Source organism: Dunckerocampus dactyliophorus, chromosome 4 (assembly GCF_027744805.1).
Source record: "Dunckerocampus dactyliophorus isolate RoL2022-P2 chromosome 4, RoL_Ddac_1.1, whole genome shotgun sequence".
Classification (NCBI taxonomy): Eukaryota; Metazoa; Chordata; class Actinopteri; order Syngnathiformes; family Syngnathidae; genus Dunckerocampus; species Dunckerocampus dactyliophorus.
The window spans coordinates 29862693-29875984 of NC_072822.1; the positions used below are offsets into that span (position 1 = coordinate 29862693).

General features: G+C 38.5%; 1 protein-coding gene across 5 annotated transcripts in view; it reads left to right on the plus strand.

The window, feature by feature from the left end:
• The window catches only part of top3b (DNA topoisomerase III beta), a 59486-nt gene that overhangs the window by 42555 nt on the left and 3639 nt on the right, over positions 1–13292 (plus strand). For 3 of the 5 annotated variants that reach the window (XM_054773296.1, XM_054773295.1, XM_054773294.1), the window contains 2 exons: positions 2785–2986; positions 3578–3765. In XM_054773296.1, the coding sequence (XP_054629271.1) occupies positions 2785–2986; positions 3578–3765 (390 nt within the window). Of the gene's footprint in view, positions 1–2784; positions 2987–3577; positions 3766–5862; positions 9597–13292 lie in introns of those variants that run through there. The other 2 variants (XR_008570046.1, XM_054773297.1) reach the window with 2 other exon arrangements.

Sequence of the window (13292 nt, forward strand, 5' to 3'; positions counted from 1 at the left end):
TACCGTAATTCCTGATATTATACACCGGTCTATAAGCCGCAGGCATCTACGTTGTAACATGGGATATTTAGTACACAGAAAGATGTTGCTCAGAAAGAGTTTTTTAAACTTTGGATTAAATAAATATTTTCTTCCAAACGGTGTTGAGTGGGTGGAATCGGAAATGTCATTAATCTACGTCTACATTCTCCTGCTGCGAAGTAAAGCTTCAGCATCAGAATTGAAAGCCTCATAATTCCGTCGACACACACTGTCAGTCTCTCTCTTTGTCGTTGTCGCTCTCGGTGTCACTTTCTCCTTGAGGCAAATTAGCCCTCTAGCTTGGCCTGTCCTCTTCATCACGCCAGCCTTTCGAAACCCACTGGTGATAGCGGATTTTATACACTGCAAATTACAGTAAGTCATAAATGCAGTTTGAAGTAATTACTTTAGTGTCTTCCATCATTTCTAATCCGTCTAATACAAGTAGTTTTATACTTTTGTCTGGTGTTTTTGTCACATTTCCCTTAAAGCTACCAAATGGAATGTCTGTGTGAATGTAAATCAGCTGTGAAACATGCAGCATGCATGCACCCATTGAAATGATGTGCTGAGGCCAAACCACTTCATTGACATCTCCATATGAATGACATGATAACATGACTTTTGTTGGAATGAATGAATTCATTCTGTTAGAATTTAAAGTAGCTTTAGTCGTCATTTGTTGACTTGGACATGTTGTGAATGAATGAGTCATTTCTATTTAGTGAAGCTCTTCAGTGTCAAGGACCTTAGAAGCCTGGTGAAAGAAAACTGAACTGAGTCACAGTCGTGGACAATAAAAAGACTTTGCTGTTTTTTAGTGACAGTGACGGTTGAGGTTTGTGGCTGGTGAGGCACTCACTCCTTTGGAGTTTTTTAAATGTTAACACAGGTTGCTCATTAAGAGGATACAAGACAAAGAAGAGAATAATGGTTAAAATGGTTAAAAAAATTCCAATTGTTTTCAAATATTGCTTAGTCCCATTTTTATTTTTTTGAAAACTGAAAAACATTTGTGTTCTAAACTTTTAACATTTTTGCAGAGCTGCTGCAAAAATGTGAATTTCTCTTGAAGATCAATAAAGTATCTATCTATCTAACTCAGTCGTCCCTCGCCACATTGCGGTTCAAATTTCGCAGCTTTGCGTTATCAAAAATGTTTGAATTAATAAATCTTGCTGTTTTGTGGTTGAATACTGGCTTTTTGGCCATGATTTGGCTTTGCTATGGCTCGTCTTTGCTTGTTGTCTACGTCGTTACTGCTAACAGTAGCTGTGGCTGAACTCGCGACTGGGAGCTTTACGTTGATGTGTAGGCTAAACTTGAGCTGCTTCATTGACAAGCAAACTCCTTCTTACAAAGAAGGCATTTATCATTGCATTTATCAATGGTGCCGTGAGGGCATTTTTGAAATGTACATTTCCCATTCATTGGACCGGCAACTCTCACATGCTCCTCCATTTTTCTGTTTCCTTTCTGCTACTTATCGCTCCTCACCTTGCCCTCCTTACCACAATGGGAGGCAGCTGATACTATACAAGCCCACAATAACATCAATGTCCACTTCAGGGTGTGATTGATCATTCGTTTCCCACACCAACAACTCAAGCACAAGAAGCCCATCTCATAAAAATGTATTTTTATAAAAGGCAACTTGCGTACAGAAGCAGTAAAGTTAGAGATTAAAAATTAGGTTAACACAATTTTTAAAAATAATGCACTAAATACTTTAAATGACTAAATCCCTCACTGCTTTGTGGTTAGAATTTTCGTGGCTTCACTCTATAACAGTTTTTCAAAAACATTAATAAGTCATGCTGTTTTGTGGTTGAATACGGCCTATTAGTAGTCAAAACATGCATATTGAAGCTAATGGAATGTATTTTTTGCCTAAATGAAGTATTTTCAAGTATAAAAATAGCTAAATGAAGTAAAATACACATACAGTATAGGCATTCAGTTGCTGCACTCAGACGTGATGATATGTAGTATTCTACACTGGTCAGTAGGTGTCAGTCATGTTACTGTAATGTTGGGTGAGACGCACAAGCACCAGACTTGATCATGGGAACAACAGGCTTTTATTGCAGGTTTGAATGATCTCACAACAGACGCAATAATCCCTAACACAGACCACTGTTGCGGCTGTAACCCACGCCATGCTAAAACTCAACTTATATGTCCTATTTTCTCTTACTATGTCTACTATATTGGGTGTGATAGGAGTGTAAAGGTGACTATAGGGGTGTTATTTCATGTCTAGATGGCTCTAATAATGTTAAAGAGCGTATTTAGAAGGTTGTAAACAGGTTTTTTGTGCTCTAAATACCAAAATATTCCATTTATAAATAGGTGAAATTGGTGGAAATTCACCTATCAAGGTCGGGTCTGGAACCAATTAACTGCCATAAATGACGATTAATGTTTGACAAATTAATTATTCCCAATTAAGGCTATAATTTAACACCCCTAATTCCGGCATCAATGTTCAGCTGATTTGGGCCATTTAGCAATTTCTGTTTGTTCTACTGAAAATAGAAAATCAGTTCAAAATCACCATCTTGTGCAATTTAATTCAAAATTGTCCCTAAATTTGAATGTGAGTTTGAATGGTTGTTTGTCAACACGGGCTCTGTGATTGACTGGGATGGGCTCACCCGTGACCCTGAACACAGGAGTCATGTGACAGTGTCACTACTTTTTGCCTACTCTGTGATGTTAGAAAATATTTGTCACATGACACGCTTGAACGTGTGCTTGCAGGCCAAACCCAGTCGCCTGCACTGCTCCCACTGTGATGAGACATATAGTCTCCCCCAGAATGGAGCCATCAAGTTGTACAAGGAACTTCGCTGTCCACTGGATGACTTTGAGCTTGTGCTGTGGACCTCTGGGGCCCGAGGCAAAAGCTATCCACTGTGCCCCTACTGTTTCAGCAAACCACCTTTCAGGGACATGAAAAAAAGTGAGCATGTGCTATTTATTTACTGAAGACTCAGTGAGCTGATTTGAGCTAAAAGTTGTCATTCTCTGGATCAAATCCTGAACCTTTATAGACAAGACATCCTGTATTTGAATAATGATAAGACATTTTATTGATAGGCTCCTTTCTGGGCATTCAGACACCGTACAGAAGAGAGAACAAGAGCCAGAACAAATGAATTAAAGGAAATATGTTAGAGATGCACAATAGAACAACATGGAACAAAGTGTTTGCGTGTGGAATAGGCTATTTTAAACAGGTGGGTCTTGATGAAGGTAGTTCAACAAGGTTGGAATTATAAAAATAGGCAAGATCAGGAGTACTCAGGTCAATGTAGCGGAAAGATATATAGTCTGAGTTGAAACGTCATATTGAAGGTTACAAGCAAATGGTCAGTAATGGGAAGTTTGGCATTTTAGAAATGTTATGGATGCATGAAGTGCTACGCTTAATTATACCGTTCAAGGTTTGATACATTTGTAGACATTTTGTCTTTCATTTTGCTTATGTAACAGCACTCAAATTGCGGTCCAATCCATGTCATGTTGTTTTTTTCTCCTGATTTTCTTCTAGATGTAGGATGCAATGAGTGCACCCATCCTTCGTGCCAGCACTCTCTCAACGCTTTGGGTATTGGACAGTGTGTGGAGTGTGACAGTGGAGTTTTGGTGCTAGATCCAACGTCTGGGCCCAAATGGAAGATGTCCTGTAATAGGTGCAATGTAGTTGTTCACTTCTTTGAACATGCGCATAGAGTACAGGTAAGATCATTGCTAATTATCTGTTTTTTCCTCCATGACGGTGTTACATGCAATGTCAAAATAAATAGAATACACCGAGGTTATTTTTCGAGCAGTTACAAAGCACTACAAGAAAATGGTACTACTAATTGTGACAGTTTATTCTGAACATGCTTAATAAAAGTACTGCACAATTCAACATGTCCAAAAAGGAGTAGGAAGGCGCGCTATGTAAAAAAAAAAAAAAAAAAAAAAAATCCTACTCACTCCCAGAGTTCAGCAATTACCAACATTCTCTTCGCTCCCTGTGTTTACCATCTTCTCAGGTTACCAGTTTCTGATAGGGAAAGGATAAATAAACTTAATAGTGTTACGTATATAGCTTATTGAGTAGTGAAAGAATAAACGCAAGAGTAAAAAATGGGCCCAAACGTTGTATAATGAATAAACAAATACAGGATATACAGGTACAGTCGTTCCTCGCCACATTGTGGCTTGAATTTTGCGGCTTCACTCTCTATCATGGTTTTTCAAAAATATACTGCTCCAAAAAATGGATGAACACTTTGAAAACACATCAGATCTAAACTGGGGGGAAAATGATCTTGAATATCTTTCCTGATAATAAGTGGGTGATGTATTAGTAACAAAATGATGACACATAATTTGATAGAAATGAAAATGATCACCCTATAGAGGGGGGAAATCAAAGACACCCCAAAAATGAAAGTGAAAAAATGATGCAGCAGACTGGTCCATTTTGCTAAAATGTCATTGTAGCAACTCAAAATGATTCTCAGTAGTTTGTGTGGCCCCCACGTGCTTGTACGCATGCCTGACAACATGGGGGCATGCTCCTAATGAGACTACGGATGGTGTCCTGGGGGATGACTATCGCCCTATAGCACTCACTCCTATTGTTATGAAGTGCTTTGAAAGATTAGTCATGACCCACATCAAAAAGAGCATCCCGGCGGCAACCGTGGACCCTCTACAGTTTGCATATCGCCAGAACCGGTCCACGGATGATACAGTCAACACTGCCATCCACACAGCCCTTTCTCACCTACAGGGCCAGGACACATACGTCAGAATGCTATTTATAGACTATAGCTCTGCTTTTAATACAGTCAGCCCCCACAAACTCACAGATAAGCTCCTCACACTTGGCCTGTCTCCCTCCCTCTGTAACTGGGTGTTTAACTTTCTAACAGGCAGGCCCCAGTCAGTCAGAGTCCACAACCGCACATCCAGCTCAAGAATTGTGAGCACTGGGACCCCACAGGGGTGTGTGCTGAGTCCGCTCCTCTACACGCTCTTCACCTACGATTGCGTGGCCTCCCAGAACAACACCAGCATCATTAAATTTGCGGATGACACTACAGTCATCGGCCTGATCACTGGTGGTGTTGAAACATCATACAGAAGAGAGGTGGCGGACCTCATAGCTTGGTGTCGTGATAACAATCTCCTTCTCAATACAGATAAGACTAAAGAGATGATCATCGACCCAAGAACAAGGGAAAAGGAGCCGCATAAACCCCTGTGAGGTCTTGATCACCCGCTGGAGTGCCTTCCTATCACGTGTTGTACAGTTACCGTACCAAACAGTGATGGAGGCGCTTGTTGGGGCAGCCCTCCCCTCACTGCAAGACATTTATAAATCTAGAGTCCTACGAAGAACACACAACCTCATCAAGGACAGCACACATCCACAACACTCATTATTCACACTCCTACCGTCAGGCAGACGCTACAGGAGTTTGAAGTCCAGGACCACAAGGCTGGCAAACAGCTTTTACCCACAGGCCATCAGGCTTCTCAACGAAGCACTCACACACGCCGCACGCAACACACGCACACACTCATAGCACTTTATTTATTTATTTATTTGTATTATTTACTTGTATTAATGTCTCTTCTGTTGTTGTTGCTTAATTTATTGGTATATATGTTTATGTGTTTATGTTTCTTATGTTCTTATTCTTTCATTTGTTTTCTTTCTTTTCTTGGGAGAATGAACAGAATAAGATTTTCATTGCATGGTATAACTGCTGTTTTACTATGCACATGACAATAAAACTCTCTTGAATCTCTTGAATCTTGATCTCCTCCCAGATCTGGACCAGGGCATCAATGAGCTCCTGGACAGTCTGAGGAGCAACCTGGCGGCGCCGGATGGACCTACACATAATGTCCCAGAGGTGTTCTATTGGGTTTAGGTCAGGTGAACGTGGGGGCCAGTCAATGGTATCAATTCCTTCATCCTCCAGGAACTACCTGCATACACTAGCCACATGAGGTCGGGCATTGTCGTGGACCAGGAGGAACCCAGGTCCCACTGCACCAGCGTAGGTTCTGACAATGGGTCCAAGGATTTCATCCTGATACCTAATAGCAGTCAGGGTGCCGTTATCTAACCTGTAGAGGTCTGTGCGTCCTTCCAGGGATATGCCTCCCCAGACCATCACTGACCAACCACCAAACCGGTCATGCTGAATGATGTTGCAGGCAGCATAACGTTCTCCACGGCATCTCCAGACCCTTTCACGTCTGTCGCATGTGCTCAGGTTGAACTTGCTCTCATCAGTGAAGAGCACAGGGCACCAGTGGTGTAGTTGCCAATTCTGGTGGTCTATGGCAAATGCCAATCGAGCTCTACCGTGCTGGGCAGGGAGCACAGGGCCCACTACAGGACGTCGGGCCCTCAGGCCACCCGCATGGAGCCTGTTTCTGATTGTTTGGTCAGAAACATTCACACCAGTGGCCTGCTGGAGGTCATTTTGTAGGGCTCTGGCAGTGCTCATCCTGTTCCTCCTTGCATAAAGGAGCAGATACTGATCCTGCTGAGGGTTGAAGGACCTTCTACGGCCCTGTCCAGCTCTCCTGGTGTAACTACCTGTCTCCTGGAATCTCCTCCATGTGTCCAGGTACCGCAGTGATGCCCTGGTCCAGATCTGGGAGGAGATCCCCCAGGACACCATCCGTAGTCTCATTAGGAGCATGCCCCGATGTTGTCAGGCATGCGTACAAGCACGTGGGGGCCACACAAACTACTGAGAATCATTTTGAGTTGCTACAATGACATTTTAGCCAAATGGACCAGTCTGCTGCATCATTTTTTCACTTTCATTTTTGGGGTGTCTTTGATTTCCCCCCTCTATAGGGTGATCATTTTCATTTCTATCAAATTATGTGGCATCATTTTGTTACTAATACATCACCCACTTATTATCAGGAAAGATATTCAAGATCATTTTTCCCCCAGTTTAGATCTGATGTGTTTTTGAAATGTTCCTCTAATTTTTTGGAGCAGTATATATTAATGAATAAATCATGCTGTTTCGTGGTTGAATACGGCCTATTACTGTAATAGTAAAAAAATATGCATTGAGCAAATGTGACTTATTTTTGGCCTAAATTAAACATTTTCAAGCATAAAAAAGACTAAATTAACTGAAATACAAATATAAGACAATCAGAAAGTGCATTGAAAGATACATTGATATGTAGTATTCTACACTGGTCACTAGGTGTCAGTAATGTTACTGTAATGACCTGTTGGTGCTGTAATACTGATGCTTTGCCGGAAAGGAGGAAGTGTTAGTTGTGGGGGAGAGAACGAGGAGGAGACAAGTGAGCTGTGATCAGTGTTGGAATCGAGTGCTCCTATTGTTAAGGTTAAGTTAAGGCTGGTAATAAAACTTTGCTCCATTACATTAGCCACCACAAGAAGTCCCGGAAGTAAAAAAAAAAATAAAAGAAACTACAACAAGGAACTTTCCGATTGCTAACATTTGTGAGGCTGTATTATGTCTTATGTTCTCTTATTATGTCGGCCATATTGGATAATAGGAATGTAAAGGTGATTATGGGGGTGTTATTTCATGTCTAGAGGGATCTAATAATGTTTAAAAAAACATATTTAGAAGGTCCTAAACAGGTTTTCTATGCTGTTCTTTCACATATTTCAAGCTTTTTCAAAAAAGTAACAATTACTTTCACTGGTAACTTATAACATTTATGAAGGTAGAATTCTGTTAACAATTAAATTACTTGTTGGGAAAGTAACTATAAATTATACTCACTATACTTACTTTTTTAAGTGGTTTGTTCTTCTTTTTCTTTACAATTGTAATTGTGGGTGTTTCATAATTGCCTCACTCAGGCGACTCTTTGCACAAGGATTCTTGATGATGTACCATGAATATGATGTTCCACAACAACGTATTCTAAGTTTTAAAAGAAACAACATATTCCTCCTCTTCTGAGCAAAAAAGAGGAGCAGAAAATATCTTTGTTCTGTATAGTAATTCTTTTTAATCACTGTAAAAAGAGTTGTTTTAATCGCCTTGCATGGTTCAGTTATTGAAGAACGGGATGACTCTTACCTCTTTCTGGATGGACTTATATGAGAAATCAAGTAAAAAGGGAAGCAATATTTGTCTGCTGGGATAAACAAACTAGCTTTTTGTCTGCCCGCTTTGAGTCTCGGGCTGCAACTAACTATTTGTTTCATAGTTGTTTCATCTGAAGCTTGTTGTTTAGATTAATCGAGTAATTGGTTAGTCCATAGACCAGGGCTTTCTAACGTGCGGCCCGGGGGCCATTTGCAGCCTGCGGCAGTTTATTTAAATTAAAATATCATTTAACAAGAAAACTAAACTAAAACAACAACACCAATAATGGAAAAATCTGTAATTTTACAAGAGTAAAGTGAATTTGCTCATCTCTGTACATTGTTTAAATTCCTTACTCAATCCGTTCCATAATTTAATTCCACATACTGAAATGCTGTGGGATTTCAGTGTAGTTCTTGCATATAAATGTTTTAAGTTTAATTTTCCTCTAAGGTCATATTTCTCCTCTTTTACAGAGAAATACTGTATGACGTTTTTGGGTAACAAGTTATTGTTCATTTTGTTGTAATATTATCAGGAAAAATAACTTAGTTTAGTGGCATGATGTTGAAATATTAAAGATATATGTGAAAAAAACAAAACAGCTGTAACACTTTACAATAAGGTACACTAAATTACAGTAGTCAATGAGGAACGAACCAACCTATCGCTAACTACTACTCAGTAGTTACTCATTAGTTCTTCATTACTTCCTCAGTGACTACTCTAAATTGATGTGCCTTAGTTCCTCAGTAACTGCCCTAACCATTAGTTCCTCATTAGGTCTTAATTAGTTCCTCAGTAACTAGTCTAAATGTATGTGCCTTAGTCATTAGTTTCTTATTAGTTCCTCAGTAACTAGTCAAATGTATGTGCCTTAGTCATTAGTTTAGTTACTATTAGTTCCTCAGTAACTATTCTAAATGTATGTGCCTTAGTCATTAGTTTCTTATTAGTTCCTCAGTAACTAGTCTAAATGTATGTGCCTTAGTCATTAGTTTCTTATTAGTTCCTCAGTAACTAGTCTAAATGTATGTGCCGTAGTCATTAGTTTCTTATTAGTTCCTCAGTAACTAGTCTAAATGTATGTGCCTTAGTCATTAGTTTAGTTACTATTAGTTCCTCAGTAACTAGTCTAAATGTATGTGCCTTAGTCATTAGTTTAGTTACTATTAGTTCCTCAGTAACTATTCTAAATGTATGTGCCTTAGTCATTAGTTTAGTTACTATTAGTTCCTCAGTAACTAGTCTAAATGTATGTGCCTTAGTCATTAGTTTAGTTACTATTAGTTCCTCAGTAACTAGTCTAAATGTATGTGCCTTAGTCATTAGTTTAGTTACTATTAGTTCCTCAGTAACTAGTCTAAATGTATGTGCCTTAGTCATTAGTTTCTTATTAGTTCCTCAGTAACTAGTCTAAATGTATGTGCCTTAGTCATTAGTTTCTTATTAGTTCCTCAGTAACTAGTCTAAATGTATGTGCCTTAGTCATTAGTTTCTTATTAGTTCCTCAGTAACTAGTCTAAATGTATGTGCCTTAGTCATTAGTTTCTTATTAGTTCTTCAGAAACTAGTCTAAATGCATGTGCCTTAGTCATTAGTTTCTCATTAGTTCCTCAGTAACTAGTCTAAATGCATGTGCCTTAGTCATTAGTTTCTTATTAGTTCCTCAGTAACTACGTAGTCTAAATGCATGTGCCTTAGTCATTAGTTTCTCATTAGTTCCTAAGTAACTAGTCTAAATGTATGTGCCTTAGTCATTAGTTTCTTATTAGTTCCTAAGTAACTAGTCTAAATGTATGTGCCTTAGTCATTAGTTTCTTATTAGTTCCTCAGTAACTAGTCTAAATGTATGTGCCTTAGTCATTAGTTTCTTATTAGTTCCTAAGTAACTAGTCTAAATGTATGTGCCTTAGTCATTAGTTTCTTATTAGTTCCTCAGTGTAGTCTAAATGTATGTGCCTTAGTCATTAGTTTCTTATTAGTTCCTAAGTAACTAGTCTAAATGTATGTGCCTTAGTCATTAGTTTCCTATTAGTTCCTCAGTGTAGTCTAAATGTATGTGCCTTAGTCATTAGTTTCTTATTAGTTCTTCAGTAACTAGTCTAAATGTATGTGCCTTAGTCATTAGTTTCTCATTAGTTCCTCAGTAACTAGTCTAAATGTATGTGCCTTAGTCATTAGTTTCTTATTAGTTCCTCAGTAACTATTCTAAATGTATGTGCCTTAGTCATTAGTTTCTTATTAGTTCCTCAGTAACTAGTCTAAATGTATGTGCCTTAGTCATTAGTTTCTTATTAGTTCCTCAGTAACTAGTCTAAATGTATGTGCCGTAGTCATTAGTTTCTTATTAGTTCCTCAGTAACTATTCTAAATGTATGTGCCGTAGTCATTAGTTTCTTATTAGTTCCTCAGTAACTAGTCTAAATGCATGTGCCTTAGTCATTAGTTTATTAGTTCCTCAGTAACTACGTAGTCTAAATGCATGTGCCTTAGTCATTAGTTTCTCATTAGTTCCTAAGTAACTAGTCTAAATGTATGTGCCTTAGTCATTAGTTTCTTATTAGTTCCTAAGTAACTAGTCTAAATGTATGTGCCTTAGTCATTAGTTTCTTATTAGTTCCTCAGTAACTAGTCTAAATGTATGTGCCTTAGTCATTAGTTTCTTATTAGTTCCTAAGTAACTAGTCTAAATGTATGTGCCTTAGTCATTAGTTTCTTATTAGTTCCTCAGTGTAGTCTAAATGTATGTGCCTTAGTCATTAGTTTCTTATTAGTTCCTAAGTAACTAGTCTAAATGTATGTGCCTTAGTCATTAGTTTCCTATTAGTTCCTCAGTGTAGTCTAAATGTATGTGCCTTAGTCATTAGTTTCTTATTAGTTCCTAAGTAACTAGTCTAAATGTATGTGCCTTAGTCATTAGTTTCCTATTAGTTCCTCAGTGTAGTCTAAATGTATGTGCCTTAGTCATTAGTTTCTTATTAGTTCCTAAGTAACTAGTCTAAATGTATGTGCCTTAGTCATTAGTTTCTTATTAGTTCCTAAGTAACTAGTCTAAATGTATGTGCCTTAGTCATTAGTTTCTTATTAGTTCCTAAGTAACTATTGTATTTGTGTGTACCTTATTGTAAAGTGTGACCAAAGCAACAAATAGGAGGAGGAAGAGGAGGAGAAACATACGACGACAGGAGCAATATATTTTAAAAAGGATACAAAAACACTACAGTGAATCGGCGCCAGGACGCCGAGGCATGGTCAGAGGAGGGAAATACGCGAGGATCACTTAATCATTTCTTGTGTCCAACCTAGTAGGTTGATTCTTTAAAATTCAAACAGAATTTGAAGTTTGAGAGAAATGTGAGAAAATGTTCATGCCTGTCGGAAAAAGTGTATGGTGGGGAGTTTTACAGCCTTAAAACATACCGTAATTTCCGGTGTCTAAGCCACACCCACCAAATTTAGAGAGAAAATCAGATTTGTTCTTACATAACCCGCACCAGACGATAAGACGCACATGTGCACTTCATGAATTGACATGTTTCAGCGTGCACGAGTCCATGTGGACCAAGTTCAGGGGCTCTTTATCTGACAGGAGTCAACTATGATCTTTGTGGAAACTCACAAAAGCTGTGATTTCCAATAGGTTGGCAAGCTTGCCGTGAGATACAATGTAACTTGGGATTGGCTTCTGCCAAAGAAAGCCTTACCGTTTGCTCATTGGCTCCTGAGCAGCATAGAATTTTTGTGATTAGTGGTAGTTCTCATAGAAGACGTCACAAGCTTGGAAAAAAAACAGAAATTAGTTGCAGCGCTGCATAAGCTGCAGGATTCAAAGTTTAAGAAAAAAGTAGCGGCTTATACACCGGAAATTACGGAAATAATTCAAAAAAAAAATCAAGTTAGCTACTTTGCGGATTTCACTTATTGCGGGCTATTTGGGGAGCCTATCCCCCATGATAAATGAGGGAACACTGTATCCTAATGAGAAAAAAGTTGCAATTTTACAAGAACAAACTCTTAATATGATGACGAAAAATAACAGAGTTGAAAAACGTATTAAAGAAAAAAGACATTATGTTTTATAAGTCGTAATATTAGGAGAAACACAAAACAAAATAAAGTCATTTTTGGAAAATTCGGTTGGGAAAGATATAGTAATACAGGAATAAAGTCATAATATTACTAAAAAATGTACAAAGATTATTTAAGAAGAAAGTTAAAATATTTTGGGGGGAAAAAAACAGCAAAAATATTTTTTTTAAAAAGATCCAAGAGCAAAGTTCATACAAAGTTTATACTAATAAAACGCTTTTTCACCACTTATTTTTATTCTTAGCATAGTTTAAAAAAAATATCTAAGTGCCCTTTGCATCCTTTCAGTTTTCAATATGCGGCCCTCGCTGGAAAGTTTGGACGCCCCTGCCCAAAACGGACCAAATCAATATGAAGCAAACACAAAGAGTTAGTGGTTTGGTCTGCAATAAAGCAGAAAAGAGGCGAAGATGTCCATCTCTGTTTTCCAAGGTCAAAGCTAATACATCATGTGTGAATATGAGTAAAATATCAATATGTGTTCTGCCTCAACACAAAGATGTACTTTCATACATGACTGAGAAAATGTAAAACATTTTCACATTTGAGCGGCTAAAATCAGAGTATTTAACATTTTTAAATATAAAAAAAAAAAGAAAAAAAAAGAAAAATAAAAAAAAAGATGGGCCGCACGGTGGTCTAGTGGTTAGCATGTTGGCCAATACAGGAACAGCCTGGAGATCGGGAAGACCTGGGTTCGATTCTCCCCTGGGCATTTCTGTGTGGAGTTTGCATGTTCTCCCCGTGTGCGCGTGGGTTTTCTCCGGGTACTCCGGCTTCCTCCCACATTCCCAAAAACATGCAGGTGAGGTTAATTGGCGACTCTAAATTGTCCATAGGTATGAATGTGAGTGTGAATGGTTGTTTGTCTATATGTGCCCTGCGATTGGCTGGCGACCAGTCCAGGGTGTACCCCGCCTGTCGCCCGAAGTCAGCTGGGATAGGCTCCAGCATGCCCCCGCGACCCTAATGAGGATGAAGCGGTATAGAAAATGGATGGATGGAAAAAAAAAAGATTTGTTGAATACCAAAATAGTTAGCGATGAATTGGATCAT